The 18,137-nt window shown below is 45.0% G+C and overlaps 3 protein-coding genes across 5 annotated transcripts in view; 2 read left to right on the top strand and 1 right to left on the bottom strand.

The window, feature by feature from the left end:
* Nucleotides 1-880: 880 nt before the first annotated feature.
* Nucleotides 881-5,695, top strand: LSM2 (LSM2 homolog, U6 small nuclear RNA and mRNA degradation associated). The gene is made up of 5 exons (XM_044419594.1): nucleotides 881-1,003; nucleotides 2,532-2,599; nucleotides 2,942-2,972; nucleotides 3,883-3,942; nucleotides 4,359-5,695. Exons 1-5 carry the CDS (start codon nucleotides 1,001-1,003, stop codon nucleotides 4,482-4,484), a joined length of 288 nt encoding a protein of 95 aa, XP_044275529.1. The 5' UTR covers nucleotides 881-1,000; the 3' UTR covers nucleotides 4,485-5,695.
* Nucleotides 5,696-6,853: 1,158 nt separating this feature from the next.
* On the bottom strand, nucleotides 6,854-12,304 carry LOC123017921 (general transcription factor II-I repeat domain-containing protein 2A-like). Its single transcript, XM_044419591.1, has 2 exons — nucleotides 10,508-12,304; nucleotides 6,854-8,429 (listed from the first exon to the last, which is right to left on the bottom strand). The coding sequence occupies exon 1, from the start codon at nucleotides 12,198-12,200 to the stop codon at nucleotides 10,512-10,514; it is 1,689 nt and encodes a 562-aa protein (XP_044275526.1). The 5' UTR covers nucleotides 12,201-12,304; the 3' UTR covers nucleotides 6,854-8,429; nucleotides 10,508-10,511.
* Nucleotides 12,305-12,764: 460 nt separating this feature from the next.
* VARS1 (valyl-tRNA synthetase 1) overlaps nucleotides 12,765-18,137 on the top strand; it is a 34,817-nt gene continuing 29,444 nt past the window's right edge. Inside the window, exons 1-2 of one of the 3 annotated variants that reach the window (XM_044419581.1) lie at nucleotides 12,765-12,847; nucleotides 17,322-17,693. In XM_044419581.1, coding sequence (XP_044275516.1) covers nucleotides 17,340-17,693 — 354 coding nt within the window. In that variant the 5' untranslated portion in view covers nucleotides 12,765-12,847; nucleotides 17,322-17,339. Of the gene's footprint in view, nucleotides 12,848-12,900; nucleotides 12,974-15,158; nucleotides 15,259-17,321; nucleotides 17,694-18,137 lie in introns of those variants that run through there. The other 2 variants (XM_044419579.1, XM_044419580.1) reach the window with 2 other exon arrangements.

Genomic DNA, 18,137 nt, shown 5'->3' with positions numbered 1-18,137 from the left:
TGCTCCAAAATGAAGTTGAGGCTGTGACACTGTGAGCCCCCCCCCCCCAAATATATAAAACCTTGCAAAAAGAGCCAATGTAGAGTACTTTTAGGAGTGTGGGACTATGAGGTAAGTTAGGCTGAAAGACAGTAGCTGGCCCAAAGTCACTCGGGAAGCTTCATGGTCAGTTGGGCATTTGAACCCGGGCATCCTAAGTCTTATTCCAGAACTATAACCACTACAGGACAACTAGCATTTTTCTCCCCTCCAAAGCTCCACTCTGCATTTTACAACTGTGCCTGCATTTCTGATACGTTAGAAAAAACAAAAGTAAAGGACTGTCTGACAACCCTTCTAGAAAACTTAATAAAAGATAAATACTCTAAGCATGCATGCAAATTCACATTAAAAAGGAACAAAACAGACTTTGTTTCTGCCAACAGAATCTTTTGAACAGGCATACACCCTTGAATGAGTAAGAACTATAAAAACGCGTGACACGAAAGTTCTCCATTCTATTCCTCTGAGAAGCATGCAAGCAATGACTTGTTCTTTGTTCCCAGCATCTGATATTTAGATATACCGCCTCTGCAAATTTAAATTCTGTTTCGTTCTCATCATTGCTAATAGCCACTTAGTTGAAATCCTGCAGTCTTAGTCAATAATAGGTCCTTTAACCATGCCACGGTAAGAATCAACACTTGATTCTCCCCCACACTAAGAAACCGAAAGCCTTTTCCTTCTATTATTTCCCGTGCCCTACCAGAGCGATAGCCATCCTCATTCCTCCCCTTTAAGACGGTGTATAATTCAGATAGTCCTTAGACAACGGCTCCTTTAAGAATCCGCTTCCCCTTCCTGTTCGGTTCCGGGGGCGCCTGAAGCCAGCGTTTCCGTTCTTTTCGCCCTCCTCTTTGTCGAAACGCTCTCACGGCGCATGCGCAGCCCGGGAAGTTCTTTCTGGTTCTGAGGCTTGGTCCACGCGGGTGTTTTGCAGCCTTGGTTGGCAGCGGCTGCGATGGTGAGTGTGCACGGACTGTGACGTCACAATCTTCGTTTGTGACGTACTTGTGCTTGTTCTTCAAACTGGGGCGTCTGAATTGATAAGATTGTTTTCCTGGGTGGCTGAACGTCTTTTCTTTCAGTCAGAGAACAAACAGGTGAACGCGTATTTATTACATTTATGTTTCGCCTTTTTTCTCCTCCAAGGAACCCAAGGCGGCATGCATAATGTTTCTCCCCATTTTATTCTCACAACAGCCCTGTGAGGTTGATTAGGCTGAGAGGTAGAGATTGGCCCGAAGTTGTCACCCGTGGGTGGCTGCCTGGGGACCAAAACCTGGATCTCCTCAGTCCAGCTCTCGAGCCACTATGCTACGCTGACTCAGCTAAACCATACCGGCTCTCGGTATTGGTGGAGATGATTTTTAAAAGTACCTGCTTGGCAGGAAATATATGCAGGTGAAATAGTTGAATGTATTTAAAATGGCCTATCTTCTTTATTTAGTTACATTTATTTGCAGGCCTTCTTGGAAGGTAAAACTCTCAAAGAGGCTTATGATTCCTTAAAGAAAAATGCATGCATTATGACATTAGGTAGTTACCATGGCTGGTCTGATTTATTTGAAATTCTTATATCCCACCACTTCTTTAAAAGAAGCAGAGGGTGACTTATAATGTTAATAAGCATAGAAACAATAACATCCAATGGCTGCAACACAACAGTTTAGAATACAGTAACAATCTAACTGAAAAACACCAAAACCAACTACCAGATCCAGCATCCTGTAAGTGAAAAGGTGTGCCTGTCATTCTAAGTTGGCCGGCTTTTATACACATGGACAGGTGTAATAGCCTGAATAAATAGAGCCTCAGTCCATTGCTCATAGTTGAACTATGGCATTTGCTGCCGCAGGAAATAGTGATGGCTGCCAATTTGGATGGCTTTAAAGGGGGAGCGGGCAACTTCATGGAGGAGGAGACTGTCAGCAGTTACTGGCCTTATTGGCTACTGCCTTCCTCCATTCTCAGAGGGGGCATGGCTGCATATAGTAATTGCTGATGAGTTTGGTTAGGTGGAAGTCTTGCATCCTGTGGATGAGTGTCCTGCCACTGTGTGAATGGACTGCTGGATGGGATGGCCCATTGGTCCATTGCCGCATGGCTTTTCTTGTGCTCTCTCTGGTACAGAAGGATGATGCTGGCTACAGGGGGAGTGTCAGTCAGTGTGCTGGGAAGATGGATTTGTTGTGGTGAATAAAGTGAGCATTGGTTGCACTAGCTGTTAATGCGAAAGTGGATGTGTGTCCTTAGCTCTTTTGCAGAGGGGCGTTTTTAAAAAGCAGCAAATGTGTAGAACTTGTAGTATTTTGTTCTGTGGGGAGAAGGTGGGATGAAGCTTGAAGCACGAGTCTGCATGTGCACTGTGGGTTTGGATGCCTCTCTTCCTGCTGAACAGTGTGATAAGTTGTATGTCCTCATCTAGTTCTGAGCTCAGGATCTCTTCTGGTGATTTCTTATATTCGTTCTCTCTTCTACCTGTCCAACAGCTCTTCTACTCATTTTTCAAGTCCCTGGTAGGGAAGGATGTGGTGGTCGAGTTGAAGAATGACCTGAGGTATGACTTTTATTCACAGCTTTTGGGCTGCAGGTGCTTTTGTTTCCCTCGGGGAAGACCCAGGAATCTTGGGGCCTGGTTCCTAACCCAGTCTCAGCTTCTAACTCCCTTTTTCTCCTAGGAAGATCAAGCAACTTCTTGCCTTCCAGATGGGAGCTGTTGGGAGTTGTAGGCCCCAGCATCTGGAGGGCTTCAAGTTGCCCACTCCTGCCCTAAAGAAGCAGTGACTCCTTGCTTCCCTTCCCTTTTTATTGCACTGGATTCCACTCTGCTCTGAAAGGGACCACACATCCTGGCTAGCTTTTAATTGCCTCTCCCGCTTTTTCTCCTTTTATTTTACAGTATATGTGGGACCCTACACTCCGTGGACCAGGTATGAATTACTTCTCAGCATTTTTCCTCCTTCCTGGAGAACTTGGTTTTTACAATGCCTTTCTGTGGCATCACCTGGACAATATGTAGATTACACAAGCATGTTCATTTTGCTGGGTTTTACAAGAAACAACTGTGGCTCTGTCTGTCTATACATCCCAGTGCTGGACAGAAATCTTTGGTACAGCTATTCTGGTGTTCATACGCTTGAAAGATGCATCTCTCTTCCTGCTAGGCAGTTACTTAGTTTAATTACTTACTGTACTTTTTACCATGCTCTTGGAGCTTGCAGCAGAATGTATAGTTCTCCTCTGGCCCATGTTATCCATACAGCAACAACCACATAAGGGAAGCCAGGTGGGAAAGAGAGTATGGGGCAAAGGTGTGAAGCAGAATCAAGGTGAATAGAGAGCCATGAGTGTCTAGTGGTGTCTAAATAATGAAGCTCACTGGGTGACTTTGGGCCAGTCAGTTACTCTCCGCCTAACTCGCCCCACAGGGTAGTTGTTAGGAGGATAAAGTGGAATAGAGGACTATGTACGTTTCCTTGGGTTCCTCCCAAGAGGAAAAAAGGGAATATAAATGCAATGTGAAAATAGTAAAACAAGCTAGTCAGCTTATTTTAGCTCCCTTCGACTGCTGCCAGGCTAGCAGTTGGTCACGCCACTTGAACGATTTTGCAGCTCATCTGATTAGGATAACTAACTTTAGCAAGCACCTGAGCTGCTCCTTTTCCTCCTCCTCTTCCTTGTATGTCATGTCTTTTTGACTGAGGACTGCTGACATCTTATAGGCTGCTCTAGGCAGGTGGTAGGGTAAAAACGCCTTTAAATACATTCATAAACAAAATCTTGTGACTATCAAACCAACTGGGTACTTAGTTGCTCTCTTGCCCTCCTTTGGCTTTGCAGTATTTGAATATCAAGCTCACAGACATCAGTGTGACAGATCCGGAGAAATACCCTCACATGGTAAGTCCTCACAACCAGTGGATAAATACTGTGGTGGGTGAGTTTTGGGGAGTCTGTCTTAACAAAACCCACAAGCCCTATTCTCAACTTCTCCAATTTTATTCCTTGCAATTATCTTTCTGGGGCTTGGGCGATGTGGGTTCTGGTCCCTACCTGTCCATGAAGCCAGCTGGGGGACTTTGGCCAGACCCTAAGTCAGCTTAACCTACCTCACGGGGTTGTTGTGAAGATCAAATGGAGGATTAGGTGAGCAGCCTTGGGTTCCTTGCAGGACACAAGGTGGGATTTAAAAAACAACAACAGAGCACTCTCCAAAGTTCTCTGATGGGAAATCTGAGCCCAGGTTTCCCCAGTCCGTTTCTGATACGCTGGAATCTCCGCACTGTGCACCTCATGCGCGTCTCCTCTCCTTCCAGTTGTCTGTCAAGAACTGCTTCATCCGTGGCTCTGTCGTCCGCTATGTCCAGCTGCCGGCCGATGAGGTCGATACGCAGCTGCTGCAGGATGCGGCGCGCAAGGAAGCCCTTCAGCAGAAGCAGTGAAGGTTTCTCCTCTTGTCTATCCTGCACTGCCTGATCCTGCCCGAGAAAGAGTTGGAGGACATGGGAAGGCCATAGCCAGCTCCTTTTCTGGAGGGAACCAGCTACACTCTGTCTGTCTGTGTGTGTGTGTGTGTGTGTCCGTCCGTCCGTCCGTCCGTCCGTCCATCCATCCATCCATGCATCCTGTTGGGTGAAAGAATGTGATTCCATCTTGGGTTTTGTTTGGTTTTGTGTCCCTAGTGAAGGCAACAAATGTGTTCTTTTTGCTGAAAAAGGGCAGCATTTTTTTTTTAAACTTTAGAGCCAGTAGCACAATTCTTCCCCTCCCCTCTACACACAAACTACTGTCTTTTTCAGCATTTCATTTCTTATATGGCACTGTTTTGTGGTCAGAATCTCCTTTTAGCGAAGAGCTAACATTTCCATCTCATCTTTAAAATCATGGTTCAGCCTTCCTTATTCCCATCCTGGTGCCCTCTAGATGTGCTGGACTATACCTTCCATCATCCCCAGCCAGAATGACTTTTGGTGCCCTTCAGCTGTGTGACACTATCAGCAATGCTGGCTATAGCGATGGAAGTTATAGTGTTGAAGGAGGCCACTGTGCAAGTAAATGGAAAGCGACACTTCCTTTAGGCACGAAATCGACAATGCAGGCAGATGCTTTCCTATGCAGAACTCCCAAGGAGTGGTGTGTCAGCTTTGTCCATTCGCGATCAGCCCTTTCCAGGTTTTTCCTGCTCAAATGCAGTGGAGCTAATGCCAGTCAGCATCTGCACTGCTTAGTTTGTTCTCCCACATTAGTGAGAATCACACGTATTGCTTTTGCAGCAGGTGTGTAAGAAACAGGCAATTCTACTACTTTTGCTCTGTGACGTAATTCCATCCAGCGTCCTCATGGGCTTACCTGGTACTACTGCTGTGTTCTCTTTGGTCACCAGAGGGTGCTCTGGGTCCAACTCCCCTGCCCTTGAAACCAAACCTCCAGTTTTGACCTCTGCACTGGTTTTGTTGCTGCAAAGACTGAAGCAGCTTCACATTACATTTCTGACATTTTGTTATTAGGGGGTGGGTGGATCTGCTTTTTTAAAAAAAGACTTTTCACAGAAGTAATGTGGAGGAATAAAATATTAAGTTAGAAAGATGGTGGCTAAGGGCTGGTCTCGGCATGTATCATTTTGCTGAAAAAAATAAAATCACAGTTCTATATAGATGTGCATTAAGTATATACTTAATAGAACTAATTTTTCCTACTCATGGGCAAGTGAAGGGGCTATGATAACACCACTGAATGGCTTACTAGATTTATCGAGTGTATTTCACTAAGCAAGATTATCTTCATGCCGTAAGGGCTAGAAACTTGCTTCAACATGCACTGATGTCATGCGTGTTGCATGCATGCAAGTTCCTTGTGCAAGCAAAAATTTTCCTGTACTCCAATCTGATGACAGTTATAAGACAGAGAAATCCTACACTCCCCTGAGTTGCTGGATGCCATTATAAGACTCACCCCAGTTTGGGACAATTAGTTCAGTCTGCCTACATTCTATTCTGTGTCACTTGACTGGCCTTTAGTAATGCATTACAAATTACCATGTTACTTCGCAGAAACAGCTACCAGGGTAGTGTAGATGTGTATACCACATTTCAGCTTTCTTCTTGGTAGAGATCAAGATTTAATCACCCCTAGTCTGACAATTTTTCTAATAACTGGGTCTCCTGAACCACGTCTATACCAAACCAGCTTCCTGATGGTGTTTGAATTATAAGCCTGTGAGCTTCACCTTCCAGCTTACTGTTCCATTCCATCCCATCGGTCCTCACAAGCTCCACACCTGCTCAACTGATGCTGGACATCCTTGCTAATTGGCAGGCAGAACCCTTGTTTTCCCATTAATACAGCCATGTCTGGCTTTTAGTCATCTAGCTTCTTAGGACACAGTGAAGGGCTTGTCTCGCATGCTGCTCATGCTTTGTATAAAATCTGCTTTCCTGGTCGTGTGCCTCCGTTGTGGCATTTCCAGTAAGTGGCAGCTTCAGAGGCAAATAACCTGGAAGACTGCAAGAAGCAGACTTGGTTTCCCACTTTTGAAGAAAATGTGGTTGCCCTAATCATACCTGTTAGACAAGTATAAATGTTTCCTCTGTCCTAGAGCAGAGGTAAGCAAAGTGGTACCTTCTAAGTGTTTGACAACAGCTCCCGTGAATCCTACCCTGCATAGCTAAGGATGACGGGAAAAGAAGTCCAACAACAGTAGGTGGGCCACACTTGATCCAAATTTTATGGTTTCACTATGCATTGAGTGAAGTAATATTTCAGCAAACATACAGAACAGAAAGACTGGGAGGCAAAGACCACCTCTGCCAATCCTGCCACTCTGTACTGGTTGCCCATAAGCCTCAAGAGTCTGGGGCTTACAGTCATCCTTACAGGATAATACTCTTACACTTATAAAACTCTTTCCGTGATAACAGGGGACTGTGCCTCTAGTTTTAATCCATGCAGTGAAATAGTGTGTCTCAGCCATCAGGGATCTGGGAACACATGGGTCTGATGATATGCAAGCATTTGGCTGAGAATGTGAACAGTGTGATGATTATGTGCCTTTGGATTTTTCAGCTCAGAATTCTTAGATCACTATTGAGATCTAAGCTGAAGTTCTGAATGGATGGATTTCTCACAGCAGCTTTCTGGGAAATGAATGCTTTGAGATCAGCCATGCCCACTATTTTATGTGGCAACCATTTCATGAACAAGATGGGCCTCACTCCAGCAGCCATTTTATGAGGGCTCAAAGTACACATCCACAATTCAAGTGTGCCCACCAGCCCGAGAAGGTTGGAGGCGCCTGTAAGTGAGGCCTGAACTTTTGCCTGCTCCATGTATCAAGGAAGTGTGAGAGAAGTTCACAGAAGAGCCTGTGTATGTATTTTGTGCATTAGAGAAATATCTCTTTCTATGGACATGATTTGTAACACAACAAGGTGACATGTTGATCCTCCCCAGTTTCTCAGTTTCCAATGACATGCTACAATTTGGGTCTCAGCTCTTCTCCCTGATCACTGTTTCCTTCCCACATGGCTTCTCTTGTGATTAACAAGCTGTCTCTGTTGACCAAAGTGCTTCCCACAGTCGGCCCATTCATTCGGCTTTTCGCCGGTGTGCATTCACTTGTGCTTCATGAGGAGTGAGCTGTGCGTAAAACTCTTCCTGCAGTCTGGGCAGCTATATGGCCTCTCACCAGTGTGGCTCCGTACATGTGCACTCAAGGCTGACAGTTACTTAAAACTTCGCAGTTGGAGCACTTGAACGGCCTTTCGCCTGTGTGGATCCTCTTGTGTGCAAGGAGAATCGACCTCTGGTTAAAGTCTCTCCCACAGTCCAAGCACTTACATGGCCTCTCCTGTGTGGGCACGCTTGTGCACAGTGAGAGCCGGCTTCTGATTGAAGCCTTTCCCACAGCTGGAGCATTTGTGCGGCCTCTCCCGTGTGAATTCGCTTGTGTGCAGTGAGGTGTGAGCGATGCCTAAAGCTGTCCCCACAGCCTGCGCACTGATATGGCCGGGCTCCTGTATGGACCGCCTTGTGAGCACTAAGATTGGAGCAATGGCTGAAGTGTTTCCCACACTCGGCACTCAAATGGCAGCTCTCCTGTGTATGTCCTGTGTATTCTCAGACTAGACCTCTGGCTAAAGCTTGTGTCTCAGAACACATGTGCTGCTTCCCTCCTGCGTGGACTCTTTCACGCACTGGAAGTTCACACAGAAGGTGCTCCCCTCTCGTCTCTTCTGCACCGCTCTCCTGCTGACATTCAAAGCCTTCTCCCTGATCTCAGTGGTGGGAAATGTTTTGTTGGCCTCTCCCTGGCAACATCCCACATGGCTCCGATTCCCAGGAACATTCAGCCTGATTTTGCAGCTCTTCTTGGGGCATCCCATCATCTCCTAGAAGTGAGAGAGAAATAAGAGCATCCCCCACTCCCATTTTACTATGAGATAGAACAGTAGCAGGGCCATTTCCACCCTGATGTGCTCTCCAACCTCTACAGACCCTGAATACGCATTGGATTTTTTCCCCCTGAAGTTACCTGCCATGCAGGAGACAATTTTTAAGCATGATTGCAATTCCAGAAAAAAGGGTTAACACTCTCCTCCCCACATGCTGCAAATCCCCCCAAAATAACATGCACACTCTCTCCTTCCCCCACAATTAAGCTCAGAAAAGACCTGTTCCATTGCTTTTAGAGTATCTGAACGGAAGAATTCATGTTATCTGCAATTGTTTATATGAGAAATTAATTGGCTGGCTCTGCCTCCAGTGAAATTGAAATCCTTGATGTTATTTCTGCATTTCAGTAAAGCGATATAAATTGACCTGTGAACATTTTATTCAGAGCCTAGTGACAGTGACCCATGCTATGGTAATTTCCCGATTGGACTATTGTAATGTGTTTTCACTTGGGGCTGTCCTTGAAAATGGTCTGGATACTTCAGTTGGTTCAGAATAGAGCAATCAAGAAGTTAACAGGGATCTGCAGATATGCGTACATAATGCTGGCCCTTTACCACCTGCACTGGCTACCAATTAAAGACCGGGCCCAATTTAAGGGGCTGATGATGCCTTATAAAGCCCGAAACAGTTTAGGACCCAGGTATCTGAAGGAGTGTTTCCTTCCATATATACCTGCCTGTCCCCTAAGATCTGGGTAAGAGGTTCTTCCTTGGGAGCCCTCTTTGAAGGAGGTCAAGAGAGAGGTTATCTGAAGAAGGGTCTTCTTTGTGGTGGCACTCCAGTGATGGAACATGCTCTTCAGAGAGGTGTGCCTGGTGCCAACACTATTCATTTGGCACCAGGCCCATCACACTCTCTCCTTAAAGATACAGTGCCCTAGCTCTTATTTCCCCATTGAGGAACTCGTAAGCAGAGCTTCCTGACTCCCTCTGAATGGCTCTTGTGCTCCACAGGCCCCTCTGCACAATTTTACATTTCCTGCCTAACTCCTGAGCCTCTTAACTCACCAGATTCCCTCCTGCAGGCAGTGAAGATCCTCTGTCCAGAAGTTAAGGAAATTCAAAGCCTCGTTTTCCCAGGGGACGAGGAGCAGGAAGCGACTGTTAAGAGTCTCCTGCTGTGGCTATGAAGCCTGGCTGGGAAAGGGAGAAGGATGTATTCCATCTAACCCTTAGGCAGCATCAAGCTGTAATACAGGGCTGAGGAACCCTTCCAGATGTCATTGACCACAACTCCTATTATCCTTTGGCCATGCTGGCTGGGGCTGATGGGAGCTGGCATCCAAGAACATTTGGAAGGCTCTAGCTACCCCACTCTTGGGTGTCATGCAAGACATGGTGCACCAAATTTGGCCTAACTGCAAAGGTGGTTGGTAGTTGGTGGTCCAGTCTCAGGAGAGCAAGAAAGCAAGTCGGCTACTATTTCTCTCTTTTCATTGAGCCAGCTGTTCAGTTTCCTTGATCCATTAGCTGCATCATCCCGGAGATCTATCTAGGGCAGGGGTCGGCAACCTTAAACACTCAAAGAGCCATTTGTACCCGTTTCCCACAGGAAAAAGAAAACACTGGGAGCCACAAAACCCTTTTGACATCTAAAATGAAGATAACACTGCATATATTGTTTTTTACCTTTATGCTATGTATAAAAAAACCTATAGTGTGTTGCATTTATGAAATCAAAGAACTGCTACAGAGAAAACAAATTTTTATTTCTGCATGCAACAAAAACATTTTGAACTCTGAAAAAAAAGATGCTGGGTTGAAGGTTACTTTCAAATAAAATACTCAATGTCTATTTGAGTCCTCCATGTATTTATGAAATAAAAAGCCGAACTTAAATTATCCACCTGCAGCAAACCAAAACTGCCGTCTCCTTCTATGTGCCACCATCCTTTTATCACGTGTACTGGAGGATGCAGTCAGCTGTCAACCCGAATAAAAAAGGACTATTTCACTGAACAATGTAAAATAGGTATTTGCAAAATAATAGCCAATTCAAATATTTATTTTACCCGGTTAATGTGATTTTTGCTCCTGAACCTCAGCGCACAGTGTCTGCACATCAGGGCTGTAAGACGTCACCTTCATCTTCACACAGGATTGTAAGCTGTCGTCTGTGAGGCGTGTGCGATGTTTGTTTTTAATATCTCTCATGTTGGAGAAGACCTGCTCACATAGATATGTAGATCCAAAGATCGACAGGACTCCAAATGCATACTTTTTCATGTTCATATAAGTGTCGGGGATGGCATTCCATGTTTCGAACACAAGTTTATCTGGTTTGGGAAGGTTTTCGATATCACTCCATTTGTGATTCTGAGCAAGAATGGTCTTCTGACGGGCAACATCTTCAAGATTAGCTGTCAAGTGTTTGAACTTGGACACCCATAGATCTTTGTCGGCTATGTCGGCCAGTTCCATCTCAAGGTCGGGTTGACTTACACCTGCAAATGCAGTCATATTCAATAGGGATGGATCGATGGTCAGGGGAGTGACAGGGAAGGATAATGTGTTTTTTTCCTCTCTGAACTCAAGGAATCGTTTCCTAAACGATGTTTGCATTGCGGTGATTGCAGACTGCAAATACTCCAAATTTATCATATTGTGAGCTTGTTTGAACTCTCTCAAAGAGGGGAAGTGAGACAGTGTACCTCTCTGTAAATCTTCGGCAAACACTGTCAACTTGCACTCGAATGCCAAAACCTCCTCCAGCATGTGCAGGGCTGTGCCTCCTTTCGCCTGAAGAGTTGTGTTCAGTGTGTTCAGGTGCGCTGTCATATCTACCATGAAGTGTAGCTTTTCCAGCCACTCTGGCCATTCTAGCTCAGGAAAGGTGAGCCCTTTGCTGCCCAGGTAAGTTTTCATCTCTTCCAGACACGCGGCAAAGCGCTTCAGCACCTGCCCTCTGGACAGCCACTGGACTCTGTTGTGCAGCAGCAGATCAGAATACGTGCTGTCCACCTCGTCCAGTAGCCAACGGAACTGACAGTGATTTAAACCTTTTGCTATTATTTTATTGACAATCTGAATGACAACATTCATTACTTCTGTGCATTCCGGAGGAAATGTTTGAGCGCATAATGCCTCTTGGTGCAGGATGCAGTGAAATGTCAGCAGCTTTCTACCCAGCAAGTTCTGCAGTAAAGCTACAAAGCCCTTCTGCTCTTCTGTCATACTCGGTGCCCCATCAGTAGCCACTGACACCAGGTGGGTGGTGTTTATTTCTTTGGTTCTTAGGTAATCCAAGACAGCCTCACAGATGTCCTCCCCCCGTGTTTGGCCTTTTAGCGGTATCAACTCAAGCATTTCTTCCTGTGGCCCAGCAGAGTTCACATATCGGCAGAACAGCACTATTTGTTCAATATCACCTTTGTCTTTGGACTCCTCACAGGCGATTGAGTACGCCACAGCTGAATTGATGTCTTTAATTTGCTGCCTGGTTATGTTTTCTGCCATTTTTATGGTTCTGTCTTTCACAGTCTTTGCAGAGAGAGGCATATCTCTGATTTTCTGCACAATTTCACTCTTGTTTTTGAAGTCCGAGAATAGATGTTCTGAAATCTTAATGAATGATTCTTTTATATAATCCCCATCTGTGAACGGCTTCCCGTGCCTGACTATTTCCTGAGCGGCCACAAAACTAGCGTAAGTAGTTGAATTTGCAGACTTCTTGAAATGAATTTTGCTCATATCAACCTTCTGCATCAGTTCCGAAATGGCTTTTTTTCTCTCATCTCCATCTGGATATTTTTCAGCAAAGGCTGTGTGTTTACTCTGAAAATGTCTTGCAACATTTGACTTTTTATTGTTTGCCAATTTCTCACCACATATTAAGCATGCTGGTAAACCAGTCTCGTCAGCAGTGAAAGCAAATGAATCTGCCCACGTACCATTAAACGTTCTGTTTTCTTCTGAAACTTTTCTTTTCTTGGATTTATCCACGCTTGGCCTATCCATGGTTGGTCGAAAAGCTCAATAAATCGCGTCTCTGCCGGCGGGTGTCACACATTGGCGGTTGTGACGCATATTTTGAGCGACAGGGAGCTGCAGCAGAGGGATGAAAGGGCCACATGCGGCCACATGTTTCCACATTCTAGGGAAGCGAGGCTTCTCTTGGTCACAGCTACAGGCTTCAAAAAGTAAGCTAAGTGGGCTCCCATACAGCCAACGCGCACACGGACATCAGCAAGACACAGACTCTAATCTTTTTCCTAACTCTATGGTCACGCAGCACTTTACCATCGAGTCGCACACCGTCGCAGTCCTTATCGGTACTTCCGTTCCAAAAGAGATGCCAAGGCTTCGACCGATTCAATTGCGGCCGCTTTCGGGTCTTACCGGAAGTTAAAGATGTGTGTCACTCTGCCTCCAACCGGTTTGGGGGGGTTGCTCTATGGTTATCTGTGGCGTTTGTCGGGCAAGAGGCCCCCGCTTAGGACTGTCTAAGGAACTGCCTCTGTAAAAACGACTTTCCCAGGGTATGATGCAAGGCGGCTGCAATATTAGTTCAGAGGACCGTATATACAATCTCCTCCCGCCGTATTTATTCATTTGTAATATTTATACGCTCTTTAATTATAAACTATATTAACTATAAAACATTTGTAAAGGAGAGTCAGTATGATGCAGTGGTTAAGAGCGTGGGACGGGGACTCAGGCAATTTTGGTTCTGGTCCCCACTCAGCCATGGAGCCCAGGGGTGACTTTGGGCCAGTCAGACTCCCAGGCCAGCCTACCTCTCAGGGTTGTTGTGGGGATAAGATTGGAAGCAGGAGGCGGACAATGATGTAAGCCACCTTGTGTTCTTTAAAAAAGAAAAAGGTGGGATAAAAATCTAAGATTGAGAGGAGGAGGGAGAATTATGGAAGCCACTTTGAATTCTTTGTAAAAAAAAAAAAAGTGGGATATACATCTAATAGATAAACAAGCCACAATTTCATCTCAAAAAGGAAATCAGGATTTGGGGAGCAGTTCTCTAAAGCTCAGCTCCTAAATCTGAACTTTGGAAATGTTTGAATAGATATTAAGAATATACTTCTCCCTTTCCATTCTCCATTGCTTATTAGCTTGTTTTATAGCACATGTGGTACAATTTTATGTATATTTTAATAAATATACATAATATTTACATAAATATTTAGCCCCAGCTCCATGCCCCATCCTGAATGGATGCCGGGATTTATGGATGTTTTTTGCCTGACTAAACATGCATAAGATTGTACCTTAACTTGACGTATATCCTTATCTAATTAAAAGCCCCATTTAGTTAACTTGAACTTCCTCCCAAAGTTATTCCCAAAAAGTAGTTGGCTTTAAGAAAACAGAAGAACTAGGTTAAGCTTAGAGGAAAAAAAGGAAATATTACCAGTGAAACTTCCAAAAACAGAGGCAGTCTATTTCTGTGTTCAAGATAATAGGCTCTTCTATACTGTCCAGAAAGCTCTGGCTATTGGTCAGTATAGAAATTAAATAATACTAGGGCCAATCAACAGCTGCCTGCTTAATGGCCTATGGCTTTCCAGCTTCCAAAGGCATCTGTTACACCTTCACTGGGGATCATATTAGTTCTTCATACGATTTATTTGTTACATTTACATCCTGCATTTCCTACGGAGACCCAAAGACAGTGTACATGATCTTCCTCTCCATTTGAACCTCAGCAGTCCTATGGGGCAAGTTATGCAGCAGCTGGCCCAAAGTCATCCAGGGTGCTTCATGACCATGGAGGGATTTGAATCCACAGTTTTGCATCCTTGTCTAACATAAACCACAATGCTGTGACACTCTGGCTCCTCATATGGACTAGATAATCCTTTCAGGCTGTGCTATGCCCAGCTTGCTGGAAGTAAGCCCCATTGAACAGTGAGAGTTATTTTTGCTGTCAGCTAATTCAGACAGGATAGTCTTGCATTTTTATTAAGGAGATATCTTTATTGCTTGCCCTGACAGTCACCTGATGAAATCTTTGGTTATTGTTCTCCTGTTAACAGGAGAAGTGAGGAAGAAGATGGTTGTTCCAAGGCCACCTAGCTGTACATCAGCTGCCAGTCTTGAATCCAGGCCTTCAAAGGACAAATTCAATTTTCTAACCACTGTATTATATAGTGAAATACAGCCAGTTCTGTATCTGTTGTATGGTAGGTGCAGAGGCCACTGCATTCATCCTGGCCTCATGCTTCCACTTTTGCATGTTTCTTTCCACAGGTTAGTTGCTAGACCAATTGGAGAGACCTGGCTTCAAATCTTTACTCAAACTGGTTCCTTTATAACCCTTTATCCTAAAGTACCTCACAGGGTCTTTTTGGGGATAAAAATGTGTGCATCTGAGTGAACTTTGAACATTGTCCTGAGCTCTTGGAAGGTGGAGTATAAATGTTATAATAATAAATCAATAATCACATGTTCCATCTGCCTGCAACCCCTGACTTGAAAACCACAAGGCCCTGAATCTAAATTAAAGCTATTTAATCAACGTATAGTGTGGGGAAACTGCCTATGTGCATGAGGATAAGCTGACAATAACAATAGGAGAACAGTGTTGGTTTCTTGAATGAGGAAGGGGTGGGTAGTGCCTGTGCTTGCTAACAGCACAGATCAATTAGGATTTTTAAACATGCAGTGAGGCAGATACAGATCACTGTAGGTGCACTTCCTGCAGATTTGTCAGGGCGGTGCAGGCTTTGCAGTAGACGCCTACCAGGCTGGGTCCTTCTGTAAGAGAACGTAGCACGTGGGGATAAGCTGCAACCGGCTGGAGGAGCAGGTAAGGTGGGACCCCGCCCCCTCCCTTTCCCAAAACCCAGGTGTCCTGGCTGATCCCCCCTCCCCCCCCCAAAAAACTCCATCGCTAGCCCGTTTAATTTCCTCCTTATTTTCCAAAGAGGCTTTATGCTTCCCGGCTCCATGTCTTCCAGTCTTCCAAAGAATCCAGGATCTTGTCTCCTAGTTCCCCTGTTTGCAAGCCCACGGCAACTCTGTCTTCATCGAGAGACCCCAGAACTCTTGGATTTCGGGCACCCCGTCCCAGTCATTCCTCATCCCAAATCATGTTTTTTCTAGAAAAACTAGATTCCTGTCTTCCGTCAGATTTCTTCTCTAGTTTTCCATTCTGTTCCAGAGAACCCGCACCTGCTGGCTGGTCATCTTTTTTCTTTTCTTTTTAGTGATCTGCTTGGAAGGGAGCAGAAGCAAATTTTACATTTTAACAGTTAAAATTTAACTCTTTTAAAATTTAAAATTGTCAGTTGGTTTGAGGCAAAAAGACAAGTGCATGGGGGGAGGGGGGAGGGTTCTGAGTTATTCCATATGGATTTTCAAAATGCTACTGATCTGAGTGTTATGAGATACTGCTGTATTTACAATAAAACTAGGAATATTTGTGTATCTCAAATAATGCAGACTTTTCCAACCTGGTGCCTTCCAGATGTTTGGGACAAACATCTAATATTCCTAACCATTGGCCCTGCTGACTGGGGCTGATGGGAGGTGTAGTCAATTCTGGGCACCAGGTTGGGCATCAGATCTTCTTCTTCTTCTTTTTTTTTTGCTGGTTGTCCTTGAAGGCTTCCCCCTAAGTGCTGGGGAGAGGAGGAATAAGCAGGTCTAGAATTCCCCTCAGCTGTCTGGGTGGGGACTCCTGAGCTATAATAATTCTATGAAGAATCGGGGAGGAATTATTGAATTACTGGGTTTCTTCCATGCTGAGAAATGGAGTAGGAGTTGAAGGCTTGGAGTAGGGTTAGGCTCTTGCTTCCCCTCCCTTGTGAACAAAACATCTTTCCTCCACAAGGTAGTACCTAAGAAGGAATTCTGAAAGACTTAACATTTACTCTTACTATATCTGGACCTGAGAAGCAGGGATTATAGAGAAGCAACTAACTTTTGGTCTCTTTTTCTGGGTCGTTTGCATTTTTGCCCTGAAAAAGAAACTGATGAATCACTGGACCTTTGCTGTAAGTTGCATCATCTAAGTGGTGTCACATATCCATCGATGGTTGAATGGGGTCAGGTTTATCTTAAAAAGTGGGGGTTTCCGTATGTCACCATTCTCAGGAGAAGCAGCATAATGATGTGTTTGAGGAAGGAAAGTGTCCCATGGCACCTTAATATTTAAGGCTCAATCCTATGGCTGTTTCGATGGCAAAAAGTGCCACGGTTCCCATCTCATTTGCAGCCAGCATGGAGCCCTTTTGGCAAGCCATTTAAAAAAAGAAAGAATTCAGACTTTTGTGGATGCATTAGGCTAGGTTAGCACTGGAACCATATGTGGATGTGAACAAGTTGAACCCCTGTTCTCAGCTCAGTTCTTCTGTCTGACAAGGCAAGCTCTTAATATATTCCATTTTCAGCCACCTTTCTACAGGTAGGGCACTCAAGGCAGTATACTGTGCAAAGCATGAGCAAAAACATAGGTCGAGCTAAAACAATTCCTACATTAAAAGAAATATTGCCATAATACCAATGTTGTGATATGTGACAATTTTATATAAGTATCATAAGACTAATAATACAGTCTCAGTAATTGTGCAGCCTGATGACAAAGAAGGCAGTCCTTTGAATATCTGGATTACAAGCAACGTAGGGATTTAAAGGTGATATAAATTCTGCTCTGTGCAGGGTTTCATGGCATATTTTCTGGGATGGGGAATCTGTGGCTAACCACCAGATGTTGGGGGACCCCAACTTGCATCATTCCTGACCGTTGGCCACTCTGGCTGAGGCAGATGGGAGCTGGACACCCCAGGTTGTCCACCCCTGCAGTCTGCAGTGACTGTACCTCAAGTTCTGGCCTTTCACCTCAAACTCTTTTGTTCTTCTTTGTTCTAGGCATTCTGTCCCCTCATCATGCCTACCCTGTATCTTTCCCCACATCCTGATAACTTTCAGAATCTCTGCGTGCTCATCGCAGCGCGTTATGGTCGAGAGGAGCCCAAGGTGGTCAGCCTGCCTCCCAACACAGAGCCGGGGAATTCTTCCTTCTCCCTGTCCAAGCTCCCAGCTCTGGAAACCCAGGCGGGGGTCTCCGTGTCTGGCTCTGCAGCCGTTTCCTACCTGCTGTCTCCGGAATCCATGAGAGGGCAAGGCCTTGAAGCAGGAACCCTGGTGCGGCAGTGGATCAGTTTTGCCAACCTGGAAATTGCTCCTGCAGCCTGCGCAGCAGCTTTCTCTGTGCTGGGCATCTCCAAGCAAAATAAACAGGTGAGAGGAAGGCCGTGTGGGCCATGGTGGTGGCACATGGAACCTGGCGTATAGTGTGATGGTTAATGGGGTGAGCTGTGTGTCAAAAAGCCCCTAGTTCAAACCAGAGAAGGAGGGAAGGCAGCAATGCAGAGAGGGAAAAAAAGCACCGTAAGTGCACTAAATACTTTTCATCTGTCTCAACACTTCGAAAGAAAAATCTTCAGAGAGTCTATCAAATGCAGCTCTCAGAAAGTGTTATTTTGCAAATTATTATTTGAAATGATGTTGAGCCAACATGAACTGCTTTATGCAGTTTGAAGTCTTCCCTAATCCAGTCTGAGCCACAAAAGTACTGTGCAGCCTTATGTGAAAAGGCTGTGAGTTTTGTTTAAAAAAAAACGTACAATGGGGGAGCCTTGTGTCATTTTCCAACAAGAGATGCTTTTCATGCATGTCATGTTT

This window comes from Varanus komodoensis, unplaced genomic scaffold (genome assembly GCF_004798865.1).
Source record: "Varanus komodoensis strain SLA01 unplaced genomic scaffold, ASM479886v1 scaffold105, whole genome shotgun sequence".
In the NCBI taxonomy this organism is placed as follows: Eukaryota; Metazoa; Chordata; class Lepidosauria; order Squamata; family Varanidae; genus Varanus; species Varanus komodoensis.
Note: the sequence above shows the minus strand (reverse complement) of the source record. Positions and strands in the feature narration are given on the sequence as shown.

Excerpts from the sequence above, each read along its gene's own strand:
- LSM2 (XM_044419594.1), top strand. Across the intron at positions 2,600-2,941 it reads GAGTTGAAGAATGACCTGAG|TATATGTGGGACCCTACACT; the intron begins GTATGACTTTTA and ends TTTATTTTACAG. Across the intron at positions 3,943-4,358 it reads CGGAGAAATACCCTCACATG|TTGTCTGTCAAGAACTGCTT; the intron begins GTAAGTCCTCAC and ends CTCTCCTTCCAG.
- LOC123017921 (XM_044419591.1), bottom strand. The coding sequence starts at position 12,200 with ATGCAGAAGGTTGATATGAGCAAAATTCATTTCAAGAAGTCTGCAAAT.